At 51.5% G+C, this 27,362-nt stretch overlaps 1 protein-coding gene across 1 annotated transcript; it reads left to right on the forward strand.

The window, feature by feature from the left end:
• Psat1 (phosphoserine aminotransferase 1) lies at positions 1-27,362 on the forward strand. Its single transcript, XM_070035795.1, has 9 exons — positions 1-125; positions 4,228-4,288; positions 7,149-7,218; positions 8,991-9,196; positions 9,858-10,030; positions 11,043-11,212; positions 15,880-16,008; positions 24,319-24,456; positions 26,298-27,362. The coding sequence occupies exons 1-9, from the start codon at positions 66-68 to the stop codon at positions 26,401-26,403; spliced, it is 1,113 nt and encodes a 370-aa protein (XP_069891896.1). The 5' UTR covers positions 1-65; the 3' UTR covers positions 26,404-27,362.

The following is a 27,362-nucleotide window of genomic DNA, read 5'->3' on the forward strand; positions in this document are numbered from 1 at the left end:
ACGCGGGCCGCCACGCGCCCGTCCTCCCTCGCCGGCTGTCCGCGTCCGCGCCGCGCCGCGCCGCCATGGACGTCCTGAAGCAGGTGGTCAACTTCGGGCCGGGGCCCGCCAAGCTTCCGCGCTCGGTGAGTCCCCGGGGCCCGGCGGCGGCACGGGCACGGGCACGGGGCACGGCGGGCTCGCATCCCGCTCGGCTGGGCTGCCGGGACCCCGGCCGGAGAAGGGAGCCCGGCGGCGGGGCTGCGGGGCGCGCGTGCGGGGGGCGCGGGCCGGGGCGGCGGGGCGCGCGTGCGGGGGGCGCGGGCCGGGGCGGCGGGGCGCGCGTGCGGGGGGCGCGGGCCGGGGCGGCGGGGCGCGGGCCGGGGCGGCGGGGCGCGGGCCGGGGCGGCGGGGCGCGCGTGCGGGGGGCGCGGGCCGGGGCGGCGGGGCGCGCGTGCGGGGGGCGCGGGCCGGGGCGGCGGGGCGCGCGTGCGGGGGGCGCGGGCCGGGGCGGCGGGGCGCGCGTGCGGGGGGCGCGGGCCGGGGCGGCGGGGCGCGCGTGCGGGGGGCGCGGGCCGGGGCGGCGGGGCTGCGGGGGGCGCGGGCCGGGGCGCGCGTGCGGGGGGCCGGGCGGCGGGGCGCGCGTGCGGGGGGCGCGGGCCGGGGCGGCGGGGCTGCGGGGGGAGGCGCCCTCGTGAGTCCGGCTGGGGGCGCTGCCGCGGGAGGCCCCCGGGGTCCGCACCCCAGCGGGTCTGGGACGCCGCTGGCCCGCAGTCCACACTGGGAAGCTCTGCCGGGTCGCCCGCCCCCCCTAGGCTGGCGGGGACCCGCACTGTGAAGGCCTCGGTCCCAAAGCCAAGTTTGCTGCTTTTGGGGGCGAGGGAGGAGGGCGGAAGGGGTGGAGCTTAAGCCCAGGCCTGAGCACTGTGCCCCCCTCCCCCCACTCAGGCCTGAGCACTGTGCCCCCCTCCCCCCACTCAGGCCTCAGCACTGTGCCCCCCTCCCCCCACTCAGGCCTCAGCACTGTGCCCCCCTCCCCCCACTCAGGCCTCAGCACTGTGCCCACCCCCTCCCCCCCACTCAGGCCTCAGCACTGTGCCCACCCCCTCCCCCACTCAGGCCTCAGCACTGTGCCCCCCTCCCCCCACTCAGGCCTCAGCACTGTGCCCACCCCCTCCCCCCCACTCAGGCCTCAGCACTGTGCCCACCCCCTCCCCCACTCAGGCCTCAGCACTGTGCCCACCCTCCCCCCCACTCAGGCCTCAGCACTGTGCCCACCCCCTCCCCCACTCAGGCCTCAGCACTGTGCCCACCCCTCCCCCACTCAGGCCTCAGCACTGTGCCCTCCCCCCCCACTCGGGGTGGGCACTCTGCCCCCTTGAGCCGCAGCTCCACCCCGGCCTTTTGGGTGGTGAGTTGGAGATGAGAGTTCTCCAGACTTGACGTTCCCTCTGGCGGCCCAGGCTGGGTTTGAACTGTGATCGGGAGAGTAGCCAGTGATAATAGAATTATCGGCGCCCGGCGGAGGCCAAGTTCTCTTCCAGTTGGTTCTGGGACGAAGATAAGGTTCTTCTCTGGGCCACACACAGAGCGAGCACATGCCCTGCTCCTCCCCTCCTCTACACCCAGCTCCCCCAGACCCCCTCCACCTGCCAGGGGACCTGGGCCGCTTCTGGGGTCCCAGGGGCCGCCGAGCAGCTGCTGCTACCAGCAGAGAAGACCCAGGGCTGAGCCAAGAGCTGTACAACTGTCTATTGTCCTGCAGGGGAGATCTCCCCGGGACACCGCCTGCGGGGAGGATGAGGAGTGGGGGACGGCGACGGGGGGGGGGGGGGGGGGGGGGGGGGCGCGGGGAACAGGGCTCTTGACCCTGGAGAGGGAAGGGACTGCTCACCTTTTAGGGCCAGGCCTCCAGGAGCAGAGGACAGGGCTTGTTTTGCTACCACCATGGGAGCTGTTCCTGCAACGCCCCTTCCCTCCTCACTGTAGTGGATTATGATGATAGCTGACACCAATAATACAAGTATAGTATTTTTCTCTGTGGGAGGTTTTTTTTGTTTGCCTTTGGTGCCTTGTGAAGGAAGCTGGCTGGGGGAGTAGGGGGGTGGATGGGTGTTGCTGCTTTTTAGGTATCTGACTTGGTTGAATCCCAAAGACTTAGGGAGACTTTCACAAAGTTTTTTCTTGACGGTCAACTCCAGTGGGAAATGCGTCTTACAGAATCCTGAGGAAATGCAGCTTTAGTTTAATTCTGGATGGCATGCACTGTTTTGTATTCTAGTCTCCTCCAGTCTGTTCTGTTTTGTTAGGCAGATTACTTGTGGCCCACAAAAGCAGTTGCTTTCTGTAGTTTGGGGTAAAGAAAAATCCACTCCTCCAAACAAAACAACACGAAACCCACTGGATTATTAAAGGGGCTGTGGTTTTTAGCTAGAAATCTTTTTTTAAAAACTACAGTGTTTTTAGTTAGAAATTTTTAGGTGCTTTTCAAGGAATGTTGTCTGTATGAAAAAAATGCAGTCCTAAAAGCGGTTTGGATGCTGTGTGGGACTGGGGCTTAGCTTGGCAGTGGAGCGCCTGCCTGGCATTTGCAATTCCAGGCCCTGGGTTTAGTACTCAGTTCCCTCCCCTTCCTTCCTGTCTGCCTGGAAGAAAGAAAGAAAAAAAAGATTCTATCACAGTTTCTTTGACCACAAGAACAGATTTACCAGTGCGCACCAATGCTTACTTTTCTTTTTAAATTTTTGATTGGTGTGTGACACTTGCATATATTTATGGGATTCCTCAACACGGCTCACCGCCTGCACAACCTGCGCCACGGAAGATCAGCCAGTGCTGACAGCAGCCAGCAGTTCAACTAACAGTGACATGTTTTTAAGCTCAGTCGCCAAAGCAGTCCCTCCCTCCCTCCCTCCCTCCCTCCCTCCCTCCCTCCCTCCCTTCCTTCCTTCCTTTCTCTTTCTTTCTTTCTTTCTTTCTTTCTTTCTTTCTTTCTTTCTTTCTTTCTTTCTTTCTTTCTTTCTTTCTTTCTTTCTTTCTTTCTTTCTTTCTTTCGTCTCATGGAGTTTCCTGCCTGGGCTGGCTTGATCCTTAGATCTCAGCCTCCTGAGTAGCTAAGATTAGAGGCTTGAGCCAAATGTTGCTGGCTTAGAGATTTTCTTTCTTTCTTTTTTTTTTTTAATTGTGGAAATTCTGAATTCACAAAGGTAGAAAGAGTTATGTAATGAGCCTTCGGGAACCTGTCAGACTCTATTAACATGATGCCAGTGTTATTTAAGCATCCTGGGATCTTTCTTGATTTCTTGATTTCTTGCTTTTCATTCTTTTGCCCCTTCCTTTCTTCCTCCTCCTTCCCCCTTTTTTTGTCATGAGTTTGAACGCTGGGCCTGGGCACTGTCTCTGAGCTTTTTTGCTCAAGGCTAGTGCTCTACCACTTTAAGACACAGCTCCACTTCCTGTTTTCTGGTAAGAGTCTCCTGGACTTTCCTGTCCAGGCTGGCTTTGAACCATGCACCTCAGATCTTAGCCTCCTGAGTAGCTAGGATTATAGGTGTGAGGCATTGGTGTCTAGCTTTTTTAAATTTAATTTCTTTAGTAGTGTTATTAAGCCCAGAGTTTCTTGCATGCTGAGCAAATGTTATATTATTCAGCTGCACATAGAGCCCCAGGCTCTGGCATTAATCTTTCGCACATTTTTTGAGACAGAGTTTACTTATGTAGTCCAGGCTGGCCTCAAACTGTGATCTTCCTGTCTCATCTGCCTGCGTGCTGGGATTACTGGCACTAGCCCTGACTTGGGATGCATATTAACTCAGCAGGTTTTCCCTTCTCCTCTCTCCACCTGTTGAGATCTAGCACTTTCGACCAAAAAAGACCAGAAAGTTGATTTTCCTGTATAACAGGAGCCTGTTGGTTTTTTGTTGTTCACTGAACTAGGAAGTCTACGCATCCTGTACTTTTAGCTTTAAGCAAGTTTACAATGAGATTTGTGGAGGAGACATTTTCTAGGGAATCAGCAAATTCACGCCTTTGGAACAAGTCTAAGTTATGTTGTCTAAGTTCAGGCTCAGCTTTTGTGTTGGTTGTCTTGGTGAAGGGGAAGGAGTTTTGTGGGAAGGGGAAGGGGGCTGGCTGGGGTGGGGACTGTATTTGGGACTTCCCTCCCCCCAGTCCTTGCCAACCTCCAGTGTTTAAAGAGAAACCTGTGCACAGTGCGTTGAAGCCAACTTCTTTCTTTTCTTTTTTTAGGTGTTGTTAGAGATACAGAAAGAATTATTAGACTACAAAGGAGTTGGCATTAGCGTCCTTGGTAAGATTTGCTTTTGATTCTTGAATGTCCTGGTTTCAAAGTCAACTAATTTAAATGCATCCAGTCTAGAATTTCTACAGGGTCTTCCTGTTGGACTTTGTAGAAACATTTTTAATCTTTAGTAACTTCAGTTACATGTTTGCAAGAAACTTTTTTCTGGTTTTTGTTTTTGTGAAGCTTTATTATTCAGCCAAAGCTACCCTCAAACTCAGAATCTCCTTACCTCTGCCTTCAGAGGGCCGTACAAACTACACCTGACTGCAGAGGATTTCATGATTGTTTCTTCTGAGAGCAGAAGATACTACACGTTTGTATCATAATGCCATTAGGCATGTATTGCTTCACATCTGATAGGTGTGTGTGTGCGCGGGTGCGTGTGCATGCGTGCATGTTAGTAGTGGGGCTTAAACTCAGGACCTGGGTGTTGTTCCTTAGCTTTTTTGCTCAAAGGTGTGTTCTACCACTTGAGTCATAGCTCCATTTCCAGCTTTTTGCCTGTTAGCTGGAGATAAGAGTCTCAGAGGCTCTTGCCCAGGGTGGATTTGAACCACCATCCTCAGATTTCAGTGTTCCAAGTGTGAGCCACCAGCATCAGTGTAACTGCTAGTTTTTATTATGCTTATATAGAAATTTAACTAATGCAGGGTGCTGGTGACTTATGCCTGTAATCCTGGTTACACAGTAAGGAGGCTGAGATCTGAGGACTGGGTGGGCAGGAAAGTCTATGAGACTCCAATTAACCACCAGAAAATTGGAAGTGGCTGAGCTCAAAGTGGTAGAGCACTAGCCTTGAGCAAAAAAAAGTCCAGGGACAGCTCCCAGGCCCTGAGTTCAAGCTCTGTGACTAATAAAAAAAAAAAAGAAAAAAGTATCTTAACTAAAGGTTAAAATATACAATAAGCTTCTATGAAGCCCTTGCACATTAATAACCGTTTATTGTTGAGGAACAGAACCTATGCATTCTGAAGTTCACTTTCTTCTTACAATTCTTTTTTTTTTTTTTTTTTGGGTCCGGTCGTGGGGCCTGAACTCTGGGCCTGGGCGCTGTCCCTCAGCTCTTCAGCTCAAGGCTAGCGCTCTACCACTTGAGCCACAGCGCCACTTCCGGCTTTTTTCTTTTTGCTTATGTGGTGCTGAGGAATCGAACCCAGGGCCTCAGGCATGCAAGGCAAGCGCTCTACCACTGAGCCGTCTTCCCAGCCCCTCTTCTTACAATTCTTAAAAAAAATTGTTGTGGGGTTTGAACTCAGGGCCCGAGCACTGTCCCTCAGCTCTTTCAGTCAAGGCTAGTGCTCTTCCACTGAGCCACTCCTCCACTTCCAGTTTTCTGCTGGTCAATTGGAGGAAAGTCTCACAGACTTTCCTGCCTGGCTGGCTTTGAACTGTGATCCTCAGATCTCAGCCTCCTGAGTAGCTAGAATTAAGATATGAGCTACCAGTGTCCAGCCTATTTGCTTCTTTTCTTGAAAGTTGCAAAGGTTGCGTGGTATCATGGGACTGTAGGGATAGTTATATTGCTCATTTGTATTAACTTCTGTTTTTGAAGGTTTGGGGGCATATACTTAGATTTCTTTTTCCTTCCCTCCCCATCCATCCTCTTCCCTCCATTCCCCTCCCTCCCTCCCTCCCTCCCTCCCTCCCTCCCTCCCTCCCTCCCTCCCTCCCTCCCTCCCTCCCTTTCTCCCTCCCTCCCTCTCTCCCTCCCTCCCTCCCTGCCTCCCTGCCTTCCTGCCTTCCTGCCTTCCGTCCATCTGTTGTGGGGCTTTAATCCAGGGTGGTCTCTCTGAGCTCTTTCACTCAAGGCTAGGGTTCTACCACTTTGAGCCACAGCACCACTTCTGGTTTTCTGGTGGTTAATTGGAGGTAAGAGTCTCATGGACTTTCCTGTTCAGGTTGGCTTTGAACAACAATCCTTAGATACCAACCTCCTGAGCAGTTAGGATTACAGGCATGAGCCACTGGCACCGGCCCTCTCCCTCTCCCTCTCCCTCTCCCTCTCCCTCTCCCTCTCCCTCTCCCTCTCCCTCTCCCTCTCCCTCTCCCTCTCCCTCTCCCTCTCCCTCTCCCTCTCCCTCCCCTCCCCCTCCCCCCTCTCCTCCTCTCCCCCTCCCCCTCCCCCCTCACCCCCCGCCCTCTCCTCCTCTCCCCCTCCCCCTCCCCCCCTCACCCCCCCCACCCTCTCCTCGTAGGTTGTTGGGCTAGAACTCCAGGGCCGGGGTGCTGTTACTGAGCCTCTTTGTGCTCAAGGCAAGTGCTCTACCACTTAAGCCACAGTGCCACTTTCGGCTTTTGAGTGGTTAATTGGAGATACGAGTCTCATGGGGGCTTATCTGCCTGGGTTGGCTTTGAACCGTGATCCTCAGATCCTCCTGAGTAGCTAGGGTTACAGGCACCTGGCTCTTTTGGGGGGGGGTCAGAGCGGATCCAGGCTGTCCTTAACCTACAGATCTTGCTGCCTCACCCTCCTGGGTGCTGGGATTGTAGGTGTATGCTACCATGTCTCGCCTATACTTAGATTTCCGTGAATTGAAATCATAATGTGGAGTTGGGTGCTCTGTCCCCGAGTCCGCATTTGTGCTTGGATTCAGGTTTGTGAGAAAGATATCTTGTGAGGAGTGATGAGAACTTGATAATGAGTTACAAAGTGGCTTGTTAATTGAATGTGATACTTGAAAGCTCATTCTGTAGTGACTGTAAGACTAAAGCGTTCATAATCTGAGAATCAGTTTGACTGACCCTTACACCAAGCCAGGGTGGGCCCAAAAAAATTGACATTTTTTTTTATGTTATAGCTTTGTAAATTGTGTAGATGTTTGGTATTGGACTAAACTTTAAAAAATTTGTTTCTTTCTTTGTACAGAAATGAGCCACAGGTCATCAGATTTCGCTAAAATCATTAACAACACAGAGAATCTTGTGCGGGAATTGTTGTAAGTTTAAAAAAAAAAATTCTATTACTTTGGTCCAGTGCACCATAAATCTGAATGTTTGTTACCTTGTTTGCTCTCCTGTTTGTCCAGAATATTCTATAATTAAAAACCATCTCTTGGAGCCTCTCCCAAATTCACTGTTAGTACAGAAACTCTTAGACTTGGGTCCCGGCCTGCATTTGTGTGTTGTCGTTTTCATTATAAGTTGTATTCCTACAGGTGCTGAGCCATTGTGTGTAGAAGGTGGCTCTCTCCGTGACGTGGCAGGGGAGTTCTTATCTAACTCTGGGGGCTTAAATATGGCCTTCTGTCATCTGTTAGTCATTGGTTGAGGGTAGAGATGAAGAAGTTCAGGCAGGTGCCAGTGGCTCACACCTGTAATCATAGTTACTCAGAAGGCTGAGAATCACAGGCAGGAAAGCCTGTGAGACTTTTATGTCAAGTTAACCAGAAAAAACGCCAGAAGTGGAGCTGTGGTTTAAGTGGTAGAATGCTAGCCTTGAGCAAAAGAACTCAGGGACAGCACCCAGGCCAGGGAGTTCAAGTCCCAGGACTTGAAGGGCCTAGCATCTGAATGAAAGATCATAGCCTTGCCCTCTGGTCCTTTCGGCTGCTAAGAATCTCACGGTGGGAATCCTGTAAGTCCTGCCAGGATGCTTTGCTGTTTTTCTGAGCACCCGGCATAGGCCAGGCACAGTTCAGAGCAAGATATCTTCACAAAAACTTAATTCCCAACACGTTACCACCTTGCTCTGCCCTTCCTTAATTATTTTATTTATATGTCTGTGCGGAATTGTCCCAGTCCATTCTGCTTTCTTAGATCTTAGTGTAGTGGCTCATGTCTGTTAAGTCCAGCTACTCTGGAGGAGTGAGATTCAAGAGCATCTTGGTCAAAAGTTATCAAGACTTTTACCTCAGTAAGCGAAGTGTGGTGGTACATATCTGCGGTTCCAGCTGTGTAGGAGGCCATATGCAGGAATGTGTAGGATCGTGGATGAGGTTGGATTATGGGTGATAGCCTACCTGAAACATAACTAAATACCATTTAAAAGGGCTAGAGGGGCTGGGAAGGTGTCAGTGGTAGAGCGCTTGCCTTACATGCATGAGGCCCTGGGTTCGATTCCTCAGCACCACATAAGCAAAAAAGGGAAAACAAAACAAAACTGGAAGTGGCGCTGCGGCTCAAGTGGTAGAGCGCCAGCCTTGAGCTGAAGAGCTGAGGAACAAGTGCCCAGGCCCAGAGTTCAGGCCCCACGACCGGACCGAAAAAAAAAAAGTGGGGGGGCTAGAGATGGGCTCAATTAGAAGCATGCTTTCTTAGCAAGCCCAGTGCCTTGTGCTCAAATCCCAGAACACTCACACACAAAAGGTTTGCCACACAGCCAACAGGTTTTATAGGATGAGCTCCTACAGGAATAGAAAAAACCCTTCAGAAGAGGCCTTGGAGCCAAGGTCGCAGAACTGAACCCCATTGGCCAGCTTGGGTCAGGTGCTCATCTCCAGCACTTGGGATTGGCTACAGTTGAATTCTGTGACCGAGCAGCAAAAGGATGATTCCTTACAGCAGCGGCAGGGTGTTGCCTGCCACAGGAGGAAGTGCTTCTGTTCACAGGAGTGGTAGCCCCCTCCTCCCCCGCCAGGGCTGTCCCAGGAAGACAGAGCGGGATGGGGACTCTTCTGTGTTTCTGGTGCTAGATCTACGGCAAACCACGACGAGGAGCATCTTCACTGCATGCACTTGTGTATTTATTGTTCCCTGTGCTTCTGCCCAGAGCCGTTCCCGACAACTACAAGGTGATCTTTGTGCAGGGAGGCGGGTCTGGCCAGTTCAGTGCTGTCCCCTTAAACCTGATCGGCCTGAAAGCCGGACGGTGTGCCGACTACGTGGTGACCGGAGCCTGGTCGGCCAAGGCCGCTGAGGAGGCCAAGAAGTTTGGGACTGTGAATATCGTCCACCCCAAACTTGGGAGTTACACGAGTAAGTCTTGGGGGGGCCGAGCTGAGTGGTGAGTGCTGATGGAGGTCACCCTGGCCTGCACGTCTGTGAGCTCTCCCCTCTAGATGGGGTGGTGCTGGCTTGCTTCTGTGGGAAGAGTACCCCGAGGCTGGCTCATTTAGCAGAAAAGCCCGGGGCTTCCACCAGAGAAGCCGGGTTCGAGTCTCTGTTTTTCCTCCGCTGTGGCTTCATGGTTAGGAAGGCAGGCGGTCTCTCTGGCTGCAGCTGCTCCCCTGACCTTTCGTCTCTCAAGTTCTAAGACCTTTGCCAGAATGTTCCCAGCAACCTTCTGCCCCGTCCCCCAGTCTGAATCGGGCCCTGTCTGTGCTGGAGTCACATCCTGCCTCTGGCTCCATTGGAACCACACGGGCTGAGTGAGGGAGAGAGCTGGGGGCCCGGGAAGATGTTTCTAGACAGAAGACACACGTGGGATAGATGGATGCTGGGTCACAGGGGAAGACCCCATCTGTATCCTGCATGTCATCTTTGATGCCCCCCATTCTAAGTGGGTGACTGCCCCGGTGCTGGGCTGCGGGTAGCGATGGCGATGGGTCTGTCAGTGTGAGGTGTCTGGGCTCACCTTTCCCTGACCAGCAGCATCAGTTCTGAATTTCAGTGTCTCCATCTTGATTTCTTGTGATAGAAATTCCCGACCCGACTACCTGGAACCTTAACCCCGACGCGTCCTATGTCTATTTCTGCGCCAACGAGACGGTGCACGGCGTGGAATTCGACTTCATCCCTGACGTCAAGGGGGCAGTGCTGGTCTGCGACATGTCTTCTAACTTCCTGTCCAAACCAGTGGATGTTTCCAAGGTGCTGTATCAAAGAGGGCTGGGTGTGGGGGGGTACCAGGGACTCGGTTTATCCAAGGGGTATTGGTGTACCAATACAGGACAGGCCAAGGGAGTGGGGGGCTGGCAGAGTCCCTGAAGCCCAGGCAAAGCCAGGGAACAGGCTTTGGACCTGCCTTGTAGATGTGATTGCCTCCCCCTCCCAGTCCTCAGGGGAAGTGATCTCCAGGGATCCATAGCGATGACCAAAGTCATTACAACCTTTTATCACTGGAGAGTTAAAGATAGGCCCAGAAATGGAGGGACAACGGGTGAACAAATGCCGCAGTGGCCTGGAGACACTGTGTTCAAAGTGAATCATACACCTTGTAGGTGGGAAACCTGGGGGAGAGCAAGGGAAGGAGTGACACTGTCCCCAGAGGAACAGAGACGCACCCTTCACCTGACTCACGGAACCGTGGCCCCTCTACATCACCTTTCCAATGACAAAAGATAGTTAGAGATATTAAAAATGGCATAAATTGTACAATAGGCTTTCTGTTAGCTTCTGTAGGTTTGGCCTTGGTTGCCAAGAATATCTGGAAGCCTCATTTTGTGAGTTTGTTCTTGGTTTTTGAGATAGGGCGTCACTGTGTATAATAGCGTGTCTTTGAAGTGGAGATCTCCTGCCTCGGCCTCCTGAGGGGTGTACCCCCACGCCTAGTGTTTCTGTTTTACTTACTTTGTGGTGCTGGGGACCAAATCCAAGACCTTGCATGTGCTAAGCAGATGCTGCACCACTGAGCTACACCCACAGCCTAGAGGGGCCATTTTACAGGTTGGTTTGGATGTAGAATGAGGTGCGCCATGGACATGTATCAGGCCTTTCCATTGCTGGGCGTGGCTTGCGGTTCCAGGATCCTAGAGAAGCGTAGGAGGTGGGCCTCTTCTCCACGGAACACCGTGCCTGGGAAAGCGGTTGAGAACTTGCCTTCCACTGCTCATGAATGACTACAAGTGATTCTAAAGTTGCATGTCTTTCTTTCTTCTTAAAGTTTGGTGTGATTTTTGCTGGTGCTCAGAAGAACGTTGGCTCGGCCGGGGTCACGGTGGTGATCATCCGGGATGACCTGCTGGGGTTCTCCCTCAAAGAGTGCCCCTCGGTCCTGGAGTACAAAGTGCAGGCTGGTAACAGCTCACTGTACAACACGCCTCCGTGCTTCAGGTAACCCTGGGAAGTAGCGGATTTCCCTTCTGGGTGGAAGGCCCCCAGCAGCTTCCAGCGGCCCGGTAGCATCCGCTGCGCGGCTCACCTCTTTGCTTGACCCCATGTCCACAGTCTGCTCAATTCTTGTTGCCTTGTATTATTTTTTGTTTGATCCTGGTAATCCGTGACCTGGCCGTTCAACCATTAACCCAAGGCTCTCTGTAGATGAGCTCTCTGTAGATGAGGTCCTGTGTGCTGCTTTTCAAACAAATAGTTCAGGGTCGGGGATGTAGTTCACCAGTAGAGAATGTGGGTTGATCCCTAGCTCTGTGTGTGTGTGTGTGTGTGTGTGTGTGTGTGTGTGTGTGTGTGTGTGTGTGTGTGTGTGTGTGTGTGTGTGTGTGTGTGTGTGTGTGTGTGTGTGTGTGTGTGTGTGTAAATGTCTCCCACACCATTTAAGAAACAAAGGGCTGGTAGGCACTAGTAGCTCATAACTATAATCATAGCTACCCAGGAGGCTGATTGAGGATCTAGGTTCAAAGCCAGCCCAAGCAGAAAAATCCATGAGACACTTATCTGTAATTAACCACCAGATGCTGGAAGTGAAGATGTGGCTCAGTGGTAGCATGCCAGCCTTGAGTGAAAAAGTTAAACAAGAGCCTGAGGTTCTGAGTTCAAGCCCTAGTTCTGGCAGAAAAAAGGAAGAAAGGAAGGAAGGAGAAAAATCGTTTTCAAGGTTAGAAGGGTGATGGACGTTTCCTCTGGGTTTTGTGCAGCCCTCGTGATGCCTGATTTTGTCCTGATTTTGTGCCCCGTCTTTCCCAGGGACGGGGATCCTGGTGCTCATTTGCTCTGATGCTTCTCGCACCCAGACCGACAGAGTTCTGAGTGATACAGGCTGGTGCCTGCATGAAGTCTTTTGAGCTCAGCAGGGTTTGACAGTGGTTCGGTGAAACCTGTCTCACGGGCAGGTGAACAAAGTCCTGTCCCTCCTCTGCGCTGGACTGTAAGGCCCGCAGGAACCAGAGCCCTGCCTGTGTCCTGCACACCGAGCAGGGGAAGCCCCTCTCTGAAGAGATGCTGTGGTGTTCTTTTTCTCTTCTGTTCGGTTTGGTGTCTGGAAAGCTGCAGTCAGGTGTTCTTTTAATTCTTGTATTTTTTTGTTTGGCGTGGTGAGAGCTGGAAGGCCTAGGGCCCTTCCTTGCGTCCTTGTTTAACTGTGCCGGATCAGCCGCGCCACAAATAGCTGCTCTGTTGCCCTGAGAAGTGAACTGGGTTGGAATAAAGGGTCGCAGTGCGACTCTCTTCAGCCCTGTGGTAGAGCACCCTGGGCCAGTTAGTGGGTAGAGATAAAGATGCCTAAACACCCCTGATAGCCCCCAAACGTGTGTGTGTGTGAAGTGGTGCTATGGCTCAAGTGGTAGAGCTCTAGCTTTGAGCACAAAGAGGCTCAGGGATAGCGCCCAAGCCCTGACTTCAACCCATTTTCCCCATTTACATCTGACTGAAGCCCTGATCATGAATTTGTTGTAGCTGCAATATGAAGAAAGGTTACACACTTGTGCTTGTTACTTTTAGTTCAATAAGAATTAGAGGCGAAGGATGTACTGCCCAGTCTGCTGTTCTTACTGGACTGGGGGGAGATGGTGCAAACCCCGCCCCTCTCGGGCTTGTGCAGAAGGCTTAGTGCCTGGCCGGCTGCCTTCTCCAGCGTGGGAGGAGTGAAGCCTGAGTGTACACACAAGGAGTGCCGGGGGGAGGGGGGTGTGGGGAGACCAGCTGTCCTCTGTGCTCGGCTCTGTGACTGACACCTGCTTCCCAGAAAGCAGTTCATCAGCCTCCAGCCAGAAGCTTCTGATCAGCCAGGAAGATGTCCTGGCTGCTGTCCAGGGTGCTTTTCTAAGCCCTTACGTATGCAATCATTTGTATTGCTTGAGAAAGTTTATAAAAGTAACATAGTCTTAGCCAAAGTTTCCAAGTGAAGCTGGGCGCAGTGGCTCGCGCCTGTCATCCCGGCTACTCGGCAGCTGAGATCTGAGCATCACGAGTCAAAATCAGCTTGGGCAAGAAAGTGTGAGACTCCTATCTCTATGCACTAAAATGCCAGAAGTGGAGCTGTGGCTCAAGAGGTAGAGCTCTGACCTTGAGCAAAAAAAAACACCCAACAACTCAGGAACAGACCCTAAGTTCAAGCCCCAGGTCTGGCTCAGGGAAAGAAAAAAAATTGAAGGAAGCAAAGTAACCAGGGCAACTAGTGTAGCTGCTTGCTGTGGATTCTCAAAAGACCCTTCCTGGACATCTGCGAATCTAGCCATCCCCATGGCTACCAGAATTCTCCGTCAACTCCCTTATATAATACAGCATAGTAATTAGAGATGCCCAGGATATGCTCCAGTCATGTCAAGATTACTTAATGACATCTAGGGGAATATAAACCATGTAATGGTTCTTACTCTATTGCATAAGGAGCAGGAGCAAGAACAAGTATGTCCATGTTCATTATAGACTCTTTTCCCTAATTTCGTCCAAGTGGTTTTGGTACTACGTATTTTTTTTTTTTTTGTCAGTTGTGGGGCTTGAACTCTGGGCCTGGGTGCTGGCCCTCAGCTCTTCAGGCTCAAGGCGAGCACTCTACTGCTTGAGCCACAGTGCCATTTCCGGTTTTCTAGTGGTTCAGTGGAGATGTCTCATGGAGTTTCCTGACTGGGGTGGCTTTGAACCATGATCCTCAGATCTCAGCCTCCTGAGTAGCTAGGATGACAATTGTGAGCCACCAACTCACAGCTGGTACCAGGTTTTATGGATGCTGAACCTGCAGACAGTGAGTGAACGCAGTCATATTTAATCATGGAAATGGAATGTGAGCTGAACAATTCAGACTGCATGAATTCTTTTTTTTTTTCCTTCCACCCAGCAATATGCCCTGGTGCAAATTCCTCCCTTAGCTGTTCTTGTAATGCTGTATGGTATTTTGCAGAATCAGACTCACTGCTTTCAAAACTGAAGAGGCAGGCTTAGATGATACAGCCGTGTGTTTGCAGTTGGCTCTTTTAGAAGTGAAGCTGTGACTCAGTGAATGGTGATGCGTGGATGGTGGCAGGAATGGAGAAAGTAGGCATGAGCCTTCGAGACTCCCGGCCTTGTAAGATTTCGGCAGGAGGAAGTGGAGCATAAAGGAGTAGGGATTGCCAACCCCAGGGCTTCTGTGAGTGGAGCCACGGAGTCCGGAGGTCAGTGCCGGACCCCTGTCCAGCTGGCTAGTAAGGCTCAGGAGCTTCCACTCCAGGGTCATCTTTTCCCTGAAGGGCAGCCTGCATCCTTCAGCTCTAGCCACTGCTCGCTCGGAGGGCAGCCCGCGACAGTGGGCATGCTTTCTGCCGATTCTGCCCGCTCCGATCCCGTGATGCAAGTGGGCGAGGGTGAGCGCAGCTCTGCTTGGATCTGTGGCGCGCACGGCTGGTGTGTGGTTTGTGGGTGTAGTGGAGGAACAGTTTGGGGTTGAACGGGACACTACAGAGTGTTGTTTTGGAACGAGGGCAGGCAGCAGCATTTCTAGAACTCACTCATGTATATTTTGCTGCAAGTGTGCTCTGTGCTCCCGGAGTGGCTGGCTTGGCCTCTCTGATTGTGATGCTTGTTGACTGCCCCCAATAGCAGTGGGCTAGACGTGCGACCTGAATCCTGACTTTATCTCCCACTTCGGCTGGCTCTCAGGTATTATCCTCAGAAACAGACCAGAGTGACTGTCAGAAAGCTCACTACGTGTGTGTGTGTGTGTGTGTGTGTGTGTGTGTGTGTGTGTGTGTGTGTGTGTGTGTGTGTGAGAATTCTGGATCATGAACTCAGGGCCTTAGGCTCCAGTTTTGGCTTTTTGCTGTTAATTGGATAAGAGTCTCAGATTTATCTGTGCTGGTTGAAATCTTTAGCTCTCAGTCTTCCGAGTAGTTAGGATTAGAAGCATGAACCCAGTGCGCGTCTGCTCTGGTTAGTTCTGAGATGTGCTCTTGCTTTTTGCCTGGCCTGTCCTGCACAGTGATCCTCCTGTTTTATACTTCCTGCCATAATGGGGTGATGGGGGCCACCATCACAACCAGCCTGCCTCCACCGTTAGGCCATGGAAGGTACTGAGCGTGGACCGTGGGATGGACAAGGTGAACAATGGGAGCTTCTCGCCTTCCAGAGCTATAAGTACACAGAAGAATAAAATAAAGGAACACATGATAGAATGGGTAAGGGGGTTCAGGAAGCCAAGAGTGAGGGGACGGATAATTCTGCCTCAGGGTAGGGAAGGGTGCTACATGTGTGTGTCATGTTTGCGCGGGGTTTAGAGGGACAACTGTAGCATGCATTGAAGGGTCCTCATTAGTCCTCTTTTCCACGGGCCCTGGTGGGCCTAGAACTGGGATGACCCAGCTGGGTGTAGTGACATACCTGTAATCCCAGCACTGGCAGGCTGAGGCAGGAGGATTGCCAATCGGAGGCCAGCATGGCCTGGTGAGACCTGTTTGCCAAAACAGTGACGAGCAAAGGAAGACAGAATCATGTTGATGGGGCCCTGTTTCCTGCCCTTCTTGTTTACAGGCTTTTATCTCACCTGCTTCTAACCATGTCTTCAAGTCCTGTCTGGAGGCAGCTGGAGCAGTTGGCTGTGAACTCAGCTGGATTTTTCTTGTAACCCCTTTCAGCATCTATGTCATGGGCGTGGTCCTGGAGTGGATTAAGAACAACGGCGGGGCGGCCGCCATGGAGAAGCTGAGCGCCATCAAATCTCAAATGATCTACGAGATCATCGACAACTCTCAAGGCTTCTACGTGTAAGTCCCTGGCTTTCTAGCTCACATTTTGCCTCTTGTGAATGGAGACCTGTCGTCCTTTCCCTAGGGCACTGTTGTGAGTGCTGGTGGTCCTGTACCCGGTGGCGGGGGTGATGGCACTGAGTTCTGCCCTTCCCCCATCTCAGGAAGTCCAGGTTTTAGGACCCATGTCTGGGAGGGGGAGAAAGGGTAGTGACATTTCTAACCCCAAACAAATTCCCTGGGAAGAATTCATTTTCTCCCAGGATTAGAGATGTTTGCTTGTCATTAGGGTAAAAGAACCTGGGCTGGGAATTGTTGACTTTATTTATCTACGGCCTCTTTGGGTATAAGCACCCACCTCTGGCCCCTTTCCTTTACAAAAGAGTTTATTGCTTCTCATTCCGACCCGATACTCTGAATGGAGTTGCTTATGGGAGAGCTGATGGCTGGTTCAATGTTTATAGGACAGAATGATTAGTGAACGTGTCTTGACTTGCCCAAGATCCATATAGAGAATGTACGTATCGTGCGTTAATTTCCTAGGGCTGCTGTAATAGAGTAACTCAAACTTGGCAGCTTAGAGCAACAGGAATTGTTACCCTTCTGGGGGCCGGAAGTTGAGAATCAAGGTATCCCTAGGGCTTGTCCCCTCCAAGGACCCCAAGGAAGAAGCCATTTCTTGCCTGTTCAGCTTCTGGTATCCCTAGGTAGTCCTGGCTGGTGGCAGTTTTCTGACTGTTGTCATAACCTCCTTCCAGCTCTGTCTGGTTTTCTGTCTCTTACAAGGACAGATCATTTGATTTAGAGGCTCCCCACACCCCAGGACGGCCCAGGATCCTTTCGGTAATTATGTCTGCAAATAGAATTTTTTCCGTATATATATATATATATATACACATTATTATTTCCATATATATTATTATTTCCATATATATATATACACATTATATACACAATATTATTACACACATACGTGTGTTCTCAGTTACTAAGCCAGGACTCTTCATTCTGAGTGTTCAGTATACTTGGAGGTCTACTCTGTTATGGTAGACATATCTGCCCAACAGCAATGAAGGGAATTGGGTTCCCTTTGAGAATCCCATGCACCGTAGAGAATAGAAGAAAATGAAGCCTTGCTCCTAACTTGGAATTTTTAAGGCCAGTCTTCTAATAGAAGCATGCCTCTGGCTCCCTCACGGGGGTGTGCTCCTTGGACCGCCAGCAGCTGCTGCCAGCACTTTGCCTGCTTCGGTGCGTGCCTGGCCTGCAGTGGCTGCAGCCCCAGGCCCTGAGGGAATGGCCCTGGCTCGAAGCCCTGGCCTTTGGCTTCCTCTCCACATGCCAGCTGGGGGAAGGGGGCTCACTGCACATTCCTGTCTGTGCCGTGCAGTGGAGGGACGTGCCAGCTGGGGGGTGGGGACGGTGGTTGAAGGAAGTTTTCACCCTGGCCCCGATGCCACGCTGAGAGGAGTCGTGGAAACCCCACCGTTGCTTGTTGGGACCGTTCTTTTTTTTTTTTTTTTTAATTTAATTTAATTTTATTTGTGAACATACTGTACAGAGGAGTTACAATTACATGGGCAGGATAATGCGTACATTTCTTACCAAGCATTGCAGCCTCCTCCTTTGTTTACCCTTTGGGACCGTTCATTTTCTAATTGTTATTATAAAGGTATGTACAGAGGGGCTGCAGTTACCTACGTACCTTTTTGGACAGTTCACCCCTTCCCTTGCTCTCCGTTTTTCCCTCCCATCCCCACCCATAAATTGTGTAGTTTGTTTTCAGCATGGCGTCTCGTGAGTATTGCTGCTGCCTTTGTTCACCTTTGTCCCTCCCTTTCTATGCCTCCCTGTGAACAAACAAGAACAAACAAGACAAAAAGAAAGCAAAAACAGCAACAAAGGAAAAAGCTCTTGTTTCCATTTCCTGGAGTTCATTTTGATAAAGATTATTTTATATGCTCAGATGAACATAGGCATTGAACCTTTGTGCTCCTCTCCTCAGAGTATTCCCCTTTGGTCTCATTGTGTGTGACTGTCTAGATGTATAATTCACCATGTTCTAGAGTATATTGGTTCTAGCTTCCATATATGAGAGAAAACATGCACCATTTGCATCTCTGAGCTTGGCTTACCTCACGTAGCGTGATTTGTTCTAGGTCCATCCATTTCCCCTAGGTGACATGCTGTTATTCTTTCTAATGGCTGTGTAAAATTCCATTGTGAAGAGGCACCACATCTACTGGAACCATTTTAACACGTAAGATTAGGAGTAGTTGGTCCCAGGATCAGAGCCAAGTGCTAAAAAACGTGACATGGCCTTGAACTGGGCTGTTGCTATTGGGAAGGCTTTTGGAAGTCCCTTTGGGGTGAGAAGAATGAGAGGGCAGCAATACTTCTGGGCACTTCTCAGAAGGCAGGGACAGCCCACATAGGCCTAGAGAGAAGAAAGCACAGTGTGTTTGGAGAGCAGACAGCATGTTGCCTGGTGTGGGTGGTGGATGCTGGCATTGGAAGGAAGGTATGGAGAGCACTGAGGTCATCTCTGTTCATCTCTCCACCCACTTACACCCGTCCGTCCGTCTGTCCATCCATCCATCCATCCATCCATCCATCCATCCATCCATCCATCCATCCATCCATCCATCTGTTCATCCGCCCTGTCAGCCACCCAGTCAACAAATGGCTCCTGAGCACCCACTCTGGGCTAGCCTTGTTCTAGACTCCCGGGGCTCCTAGAATAACTAGTCGTCCATGGCTCCCCCCCAGAGTACCCAGAACCTGAGAGTAAGTAAAGCACCTGGTGGTTATTGTAGAAGAGAGACCGGTTTTTACTGTTGGTGGGCTTCCATGTATTTCTCAGAAGGTGAATTAGACACAAAATTAACAGGATGGAGGGATGGTTACCTCTGGAGAAAAATCTGGGGAACTTGAAACACAAGAAGGGTAGAGAGAAGGCTGGGGATCTGCTGAAGTCGGTGGGGGTTGGGGAATCGGGTCACCCTCAGGCCCAGAGCTCCTCCCTCACGCAGGAGCAGCCCCGACCTCCCCCGCCGCCTCTTCACAATCAGCCTCTATCTGGGAACTCCTGTTCGCCCTGTTGGCTGCCTGCCTAGAAAGTCTCATTACCAGAGTCAGGAGCAAATGTTAGTCTCCCTCTGTTCACCGCTGAGTTCTCAGGAAGTTCTTCACTTTTGTTTTTTTTAACAAAGCCCCCACAGGGGGATGGGCAGTTGTGGAGGGGGCGCTGAGGCCTCCATTAGTCTTAATGACGTCGTACTTACTGCCTGTGCTGCTTGGGTTTTGTTTCTGATGTCTGCCCCCTCCCGCGCCCGCCTTGTGTTCTGGAGGGCAGCATTTTTCCTACGCAGGTTCTAGCTGGTTGCTAGGCCTCCAGCAGCCCCGTCACTAATCCCCAGTAGAGAAGTCTGAGACCAGACAACCCAGGAAGTTGACACGTTCATTTCACAGCCTGAGCGCTGGTGAGCGGGAGCTGAGCCCACGGGCCATCCCGGGGGAGCAGAGCATTCTGGGCCTTAAAAGCAGGCCTCACCTTGAGCACGTGGTCTGACTTCCTAAGCCTGGGTTTTCATCTGTACAGCGGAGGTCACAGATTGGCTTCTGGGATGGTTGTGAGAATGGAGTGGAAATGTGTGATTAACACCTAAGGGTGAAGAGCATTTTTCATTGTTAACTCTTTGTGGCTGTCGTTGTATAAAGTGCTTTGGAGGCTGCTGACACACAGGGTTGAGGACATAGAGTGTACTGTTTTGTTGTAAAGATGTCCAAGTGGCAGATCCCTTCTGTATGGAAGGGTGCTGGCCTGAGCCACACCCAGCTTGGGACCCACACCAGCCTTGCAGTCAGTTTTGGCTCTTGTTTCTCCCATATCCCTTTAGCCAGTTAAAAGTGACCCCTCCTGAAGTTTCATGGTAAGCCTGGCGGGGGCGCGGTGGCTGATGAGCCCACAGTGCTGCCTGCCGGCCTGCGCTTACTATTCAGAACACCTTTGAGCCAAGGTTGGGATTTGGGGAGGGACTTAGGAATTCAGATTTCTTACTTCTTAACCTGTGTGTCTCTGAAGCTGGGCCAGAGACATTGTGTGACCTGTGCTTTTGTTGATTGGTTTTTTTTTTTGTTTGTTTGTTTGTTGGTGCCAGTACTGGGACTTGAACTCAAGACCTTGCATCTTTGCTTGGCATTTCCACTGAAAGCTGGCACTCTACCACTTTGAGCCACAGCTCCATTTTTGTTGGCTAACTCAAGAGAAGAGTCTCGTGGAGTTTCTTATGAGGGTTGGCTTAGAATCCTGTCCTTCCCGAGAGGCTGGGATTAGCGGTGGGGCTTGTGTTTTGACAAAAGACGGGAGCTTACCTTTTTCAGGAAGTAAAGACCTGTCATCCATGCAGGATACACGCAACCAAGGCTGGCAGTGGTTATTCATAGAAGCACTGGGCACTGGAGTTTGTGCTCCATGCTTGAAATTCCCGGTGCTGTGTCTTGGGACAGGCCTTGGTTCTTTTTGTTGTTGGTGGTGGTAGTTGTGGGGCTTGAACTCAGGACCTGGACACTGTTCCTGAGCTTTTGTGCTAGTGCTCTATCACTTTGAACCACAGCTCTACTTCCCATTTTCTGGTGGTTCATTGAAGATAAGCCTTTCCTGCCTGGGCTGGCTTTGAACTGTGATCCTCAGAACTCAGCCTCCTGAGTTGCTAGGATTATAGACATGAGCCACTTGCATTGGCTGTGTTTCTTTTGACCAAGGAAGTTCTTAACAAGAGCTTTCCAGCAGCCTCGTTAGATTTCCTGTGTCTTCAAGTCATGGCCTCTCATTGGCCAAAGGTTCAGCTGGGTTCCCGCAGAGTTTGTCCACAGGGCCTGCCATGGGTCCAGTCCCGCCTCTCCTAGCCATCTCTGGCCAGAGGCCAATACAGCGGCTAAGTCAGAAGCTTCTGTCCCTCTGTGGTATGTATGAGGTATCTTTCCTCCTACTTCTGGCCCTGTCTGCCCACACATCCTCCCTCTGAAGCCTGTCAGAGTTGTGAGCCAGCACCGGCTGACACCCTATAGCCCTGTCCAGTTAGTGGCCCTGAGACTCCCTTCAGGGCCGACACCCTATAGCCCTGTCCAGTTAGCGGCCCTGAGACTCCCTTCAGGGCTGCCCCTGCTCGCTTGGGAGCCTTCCGCTCTTGGATTGTTTTTCTTTTTCCTCCCCTGTTAGTGGAGACACAGGGTCATTGTGCTGTATAAATACCTGTTGCATGGTGATTTAATCCTCACTTTCTAGTTTTTATGACATGATGGTTTGTGTGTGGTATTTTTAGTTCCACACTAGGATGGGTTCATTATGGGGTGGGAGTGTGGTTAACGTGGTCCAGGTTCTTAATTCTTCCTCCTTTTACTTTACTTTGTGGGCCAGTCTTGGGGCTTGCACTCAGGGCCTGGGTACTACCCCTTATCTTTTTTGCTCAAGGGTGGCAGTCTACCAGGTGAGCCACATCTCATTTCTGGCATTTTTGGTAGCTGATTGGAAATAAAGATTCTTATGGATTTTCCTGCCCAGGCTGGCTTTGAACTGCCATCATCAGATCTCAGCCTCCTGAGTATCTAAGGATTATGGGCACAAGCCATATGGGCACACAGAGCTCTCCCTCCCCCCCTCGCTCTCTGTCCTTGGTTGTGGGCTTGGACTCAGGGCCTGGGTACTGTCCTTGAGCTCTTTTGCTTAAGGCTAGCGTTCTACCCTTTGAACCACAGCTCTACTTCTGTTTTGTTTGTTTTTTTAAATAATTTTTTTTATTGAGATTAAGTAATTACATAAATCTCACAGATTTCACAGTATTGTGGGATAATGAAACTTAGTTAAAGTCACAAACACATTTTAACCTTCACAAGGCAAATTGTCATTATCATGGTCTATAAAGTTTGTCAAATCTATAAACTTTGACAACTATTTCTTCCACATCGGGTGACACGTACGTTTCTTTCCTTTTGCTTAGTGTGCTTCTGTGTTTTGAGTGGTTAATTGGAGATAAAAGTCTCATGGAATTTTTTTTTTTTGCTTGGGCTGGCTTTGAACCGTAACCCTCAGATATCAGCCTCTTGGGTAGTTAGAATTATATCTGTGAGCCACTGGTGCCTGGCTTCAGCTGTGTGTGTGTGTCTGTATGTCTGTGTGTCTGTGTGTCTGTCCTGGGGCTTGAGTTTAAGGCTTGAGCACTTATCCTTGAGCTTTTTTTGCTCAGCATTCTACCACTTGAGCACAGCTCCATTTCCAGCCTTCTTTCTGTACTTAATTGGAGATTGGAGCCTCACAGGTTTTCCTGTCAGGCTGGCTTCAAACCACAATCCTCAGATCTCAGACTCCTACATAGTGACAATTACAGGTATGAGCCACTGGCATTTGGCTTTTTGTTCTTAAGTGTGCGTATTAATGCAGCACTTCTATGCCTAGACCCTCACACTGGGAGCTCTTGGCGGCAGGGTATTGAGAGGTTGCTGCTAAACATCTAATTTCAATGTCAGCCGTGAAGCCTGCTGCCCGTGAAAGAAAGGGGCTGGGACTCAAGCTCAGTCTCTTCCAGATACTCGGCGGCACCTGACTCCCAGGAATTAGGGATGTGTGTGCTCAGGGTGCTTCTAGCTCTCCCTTTGTTGGCTGTATATGAGTGACTCCCTGAAGGAGTATAAGAATTTCAGAATTGAGAAAGGGCTGGTGCTGGCGGCTCTTGCCCTTAATCCTCGTTACTCAGAAGGTTGAGATCTGAGGATTGCAGTTCAAGGCCAGCTCAGGCAGGAAAGTCCGTGAGATTCTTCCCTTCAATTAACTGCTAGAAAACTGCAAGTGGTATTTTGGCTCAAAGTGGTGGAGTGCTAGCCTTGAGCAAAAGAGCTCAGAACAGCACTCAAGCCCCGAGTTCAAGCCCCCTGGGAAAAAAAGCAAGAATGAAGAAAGAGACAGAACAGAATTACATGATGGACTTCTTTTTATTCTATTTGTCTCCTTTGCTTGTTGCTGGAGGATCATTTGTCTGCTTTTCCCCCAACTACTAACCTTTCCTAGACAGAAATACATTGGTCATTTATTTCTGATAGTCTCCATGTTCCTTATGCAAGGGGTTTGGAGTTAAACAATGGATATAGCAGCAGCCTTGAGTCGGTGGCTCATGCTGTGGCTCACGTGGTAGAGTGCTAGCCTTGAGCCAGAAGCAGCTCAAGGACAGTGACAGGCGCCGAGCCAGGACTGGTGCGTGCACGCGCACACACACACACACACACACACACACACACACACCCCTCCCCCCCCCAAAAAAAAACAGATGGATGCAGCATTTACTATGTTCTAGGTCTTGTTGCATTTATTTTAATTTTATTGTGTTCTGTGATTTTGTGATATTCTGGTTATTCTTGCGGTGCTAGGGATGAATCCAGAGCTTTGTCCTGCTGAGTCAATGTTCTCCCACGGAGCTGTTTCTCCAGCTCTGACAGTTTGGAGGGGTGTCAGCTCCATTAGCTACCTAGCTCTGCGGCGCGGAGTGCCCAGCACTTAATGATCGCTTTCCTGTGTCCTGGCAGAGCTCGGCTGGGTGCTGCTTCTGGGTTCTGGCCTCTCGTTCAGCTGGGTCGCCTGAGGATCCGGTAGAGGCCGATGCTTTGGCGTAGTTGCACGTGCCTGGCGCCTGGCGCTGGTGTTGGTTGCTAGCTCAGGCTTCCACATTCTTCAGTGTGGCCTCCCCCAGATTCTTTATCGGTATTGACACTAGAGACGCTTGCTTGCTTTTTTGCTTTTGAACAAGGTCACACTGAGATTTGCCCACATCAGCTGGGATGACAGGTTCCCCGCCACACAGACTAGTGTGTAGCATCTCTTGAAGTTGGTTCTGTCGGTATTCCCACTGTGTAGATGAGAGAGGTTAAGTAAGTTCTTCAAGGCCACGTGGCTTGGGACAGAAGAAGAATACACAGTGACGCGTCTCGGTCGCTCTTAAGCGTTCACAGCATGGTGAGAGCCAGCTTCTTAGTCTCTTCAGCCTGGCAGAGGAGGGCTGCTGGGCACGGGAGGCTTCCTCCAAGCTCCGGCACTGAACCATTACCTCTAGCGTGACGCTAGCGCTCCGCCTGCTATCCAGATGAATGGTTAAGGCTGACAAGCTCAGTGCAAGGGTTCCCTGGCCTGGCTTTCCTGTGCAAATAGCCTGGGAAGTTCTTTGGTTTTTAAATTGAATCTCCTATTACCATCTAGGAGAAAAGTTAAAAGCCCCTAGATTTATTAAGGACAGCCCATGCCCTTGGGAAAGTATCTGCAGTGACAAACAAGTTTTTTTTCAGATGTCCAGTGGAGCCTCGAAGTAGAAGCAAGATGAATATTCCTTTTCGTATTGGCAACGCCAAAGGAGATGACGCGTTGGAGAAGCGGTTTCTGGATAAAGCACTTGAACTCAACATGATCTCCTTGAAAGGGCACAGGTGAGCCTACCTGTAGTCTCAGGCTTCCCAGCTTTTTCCAGATGCAGAGTGGGACCACTGCGGCCCGCTCAGGTTGCGGGCCAGCCTGCGGGCACCGTTGCCATGGGGTGCGTCTTCCCGTTTCCAGCACACGTAGCACAGTGCCAGTGTAGCACAGTGCTTACAGCCAAGACCAGCAGCAGCAAGCTGCATAGTCCCCGCCGTCCAGGTTCCCACCGTCCAGGTCCCTGTGGTCCAGGTCCCTGTGGTCCAGGTCCCCGCCGTACAGGTCCCTGTGGTCCAGGTCCCTGCCGTCCAGGTTCCCACCGTCCAGGTCCCTGTGGTCCAGGTCCCTGTGGTCCAGGTCCCCGCCGTCCAGGTCCCCGTGGTCCAGGTCCCCGCCGTCCAGGTCCCTGTGGTCCAGGTCCCCGCCGTCCAGGTCCCTGTGGTCCAGGTTCCTGTGGTCCAGGTCCCTGCTGTCCAGGTCCCTGCTGTCCAGGTCCCTGCTGTCCAGGTCCCTGCTGTCCAGGTCCCCGCGGTCCAGGTCCCTGTGGTCCAGGTCCCCGCCGTCCAGGTCCCTGTGGTCCAGGTCCCCGCCGTCCAGGTCCCTGCGGTCCAGGTCCCCGCCGTCCAGGTCCCCGTGGTCCAGGTCCCTGCGGTCCAGGTCCCCGCCGTCCAGGTCCCCGCCGTCCAGGTCCCTGTGGTCCAGGTCCCCGCCGTCCAGGTCCCTGTGGTCCAGGTTCCCGCCGTCCAGGTCCCTGTGGTCCAGGTCCCCGTGGTCCAGGTCCCCGCCGTCCAGGTCCCTGCGGTCCAGGTCCCCGCCGTCCAGGTCCCCGCCGTCCAGGTCCCTGTGGTCCAGGTCTCCGCTGTCCAGGTCCCTGCGGTCCAGGTCCCTGTGGTCCAGGTCCCCGTGGTCCAGGTCCCTGTGGTCCAGGTCCCCGCCGTCCAGGTCCCCGTGGTCCAGGTCCCCGTGGTCCAGGTCCCTGTGGTCCAGGTTCCCGCCGTCCAGGTCCCCGTGGTCCAGGTCCCCGCCGTCCAGGTCCCCGCCGTCCAGGTCCCCGTGGTCCAGGTCCTTGTTGTCCCTCTCTGTCCAGTTGACTTCTTCTCCGCCTCATGTAACGGTTGTCTTTGTCCTAAGTGAAGAGTTTGCCTGAATGCATGGAATCATAAGGCGCGCCTCCTGTGGGTTTCCGGGTGGGAGCGTGGCCGCTGTGGTCATGGTGCTGCTCCTCTAAGGCGCGGTGCTGTGAGGTCAGCACCCATGGCCTCACTCGGGTGAGGCAAGCGCTCTGTCACCAACCTACGTCCTGGTCCAGTGCGTGCTTTGCATGCCTGCCTTCCTCCCCTTCCCCTTCCCTCCCTTCCCCTTCCCCAGACTTGAATAGGATTCCCTAGGCAGGTGCTCTGCCAGTTGAGCTACACGCCCAGCCTTTTTTTGCTATGGCTATTTTTCAGCTAGGGCTTGCATTTTCCAGGGCTGGTCTAGCTCAAACAACGGTCTTGCCACTCCTGCATAGCTGTCATCTCAGGCGTGTACCACTGTACTCATTTTACTGAGTGAGATTTTGCTCAGAGTGATCTTGAACCACAGTTGTCGCGTAGTTCTGCCTCCTGAGTCCTGAGTGCCTAGGATTACAGGCACGAATGGCTCTTTGCCTAGGCTTTTTTTTGGGGGGGGGCAGGGGCAGGGGTGTAGAGACAAGAGTTGTTCCATACAGCCCAGCCAGACTGTATGGCGGGAGTTATGTCGTATTAACTTAGAACTCACCATCCTCCTGCCTCGCTTCTCACGTGCACGGATTACAGGCACGCACCACCGCCTCCAGCTTGCTGTTCCTCACATTGGCTCTTGGTCATTCCAGGTCAGTGGGTGGCATCCGGGCTTCTCTGTATAACGCTGTGACGGTTGAAGATGTCGAGAAGCTGGCCACCTTCATGAAAAACTTCTTGGAGATGCATCAGCTATGAATACGCGGAATCAGCCTTTGACCAACGTACAGCGTTTAGAGTAATTTGGGAATGGCTACAGCAACTCTACTGACGCGGTGGTTTGTTTTTCTCTGAATGAACGTACTTGTGATAGAGTCTCCTTTACAAAGAATAACAGCAAAATAACCAGCTCATGGGACCACTAGCCAATGACTACCTTCATTCTAACTTGAACTGGAAGCATTTCAGAAAAAAGCCTTCTTGTTGCTTTTTTAACCAATTCCAGGCTGTTCTGTCTTTGCTGGCACGTCTTTTTCTAGCTAGATCTAGTCTTTGAACTTGCCCAAGCTAAACTCTGCCAGGTGCAGTTAGCTGCAGTTTGAGTCACACAAACTCACCACATGAAGGGTGGGGTTCTCAAGGTGCTGAACATAGAGGCAGCGGTGGGTCTCCCCAACTATTGTGGGGGGAGAGAGCATCCCAACTATTGGTTGAGGTTGGTGTTGACCATTTGTGAGTGTTTTAGGGTTCCAGACAAAGGGAAAAGGGTCGATCTTTTTACTGTTACACTCATAAAGAGATAAAAATGATTTGCTACATAAATGTTGATAGGGTGAGGTCTTTTTAAAATCCCAGTTTATATGTCTCAGCCTTTGTGTTTCTTATAAAGCCATTCTCAGTGATGAACGTAGAGGCTTCCGAGTTTGTTACAGCCCTTTACATCGACATCATAGCTTCTGCTAACATCGGATGTGTATGCCCCTCCCCCCATCTTCTCAGCTACTTCATAGACAGTCCACAAGTTACACCTTCTCCTTTCAGTAGGTGGAAGAAATGGGTTTGTTCCTTGTTTTCCAGTTTTGCCTTGACACTGAACTGTGTTGGACCGACTGGTTTCTATGTAGAGTTTGACAGTTTTGCCATTCTACAGTCTTTCCCCCGTTGTGTATCTGGTGTTGGTATTTCATGTTGACTATGTGAAGAACATTAAAAGTTCT

The sequence above is a fragment of the Dipodomys merriami genome, unplaced genomic scaffold (genome assembly GCF_024711535.1).
Source record: "Dipodomys merriami isolate MVZ:Mamm:240054 unplaced genomic scaffold, mDipMer1.0.p SCAF_26, whole genome shotgun sequence".
NCBI classification, from domain to species: Eukaryota; Metazoa; Chordata; class Mammalia; order Rodentia; family Heteromyidae; genus Dipodomys; species Dipodomys merriami.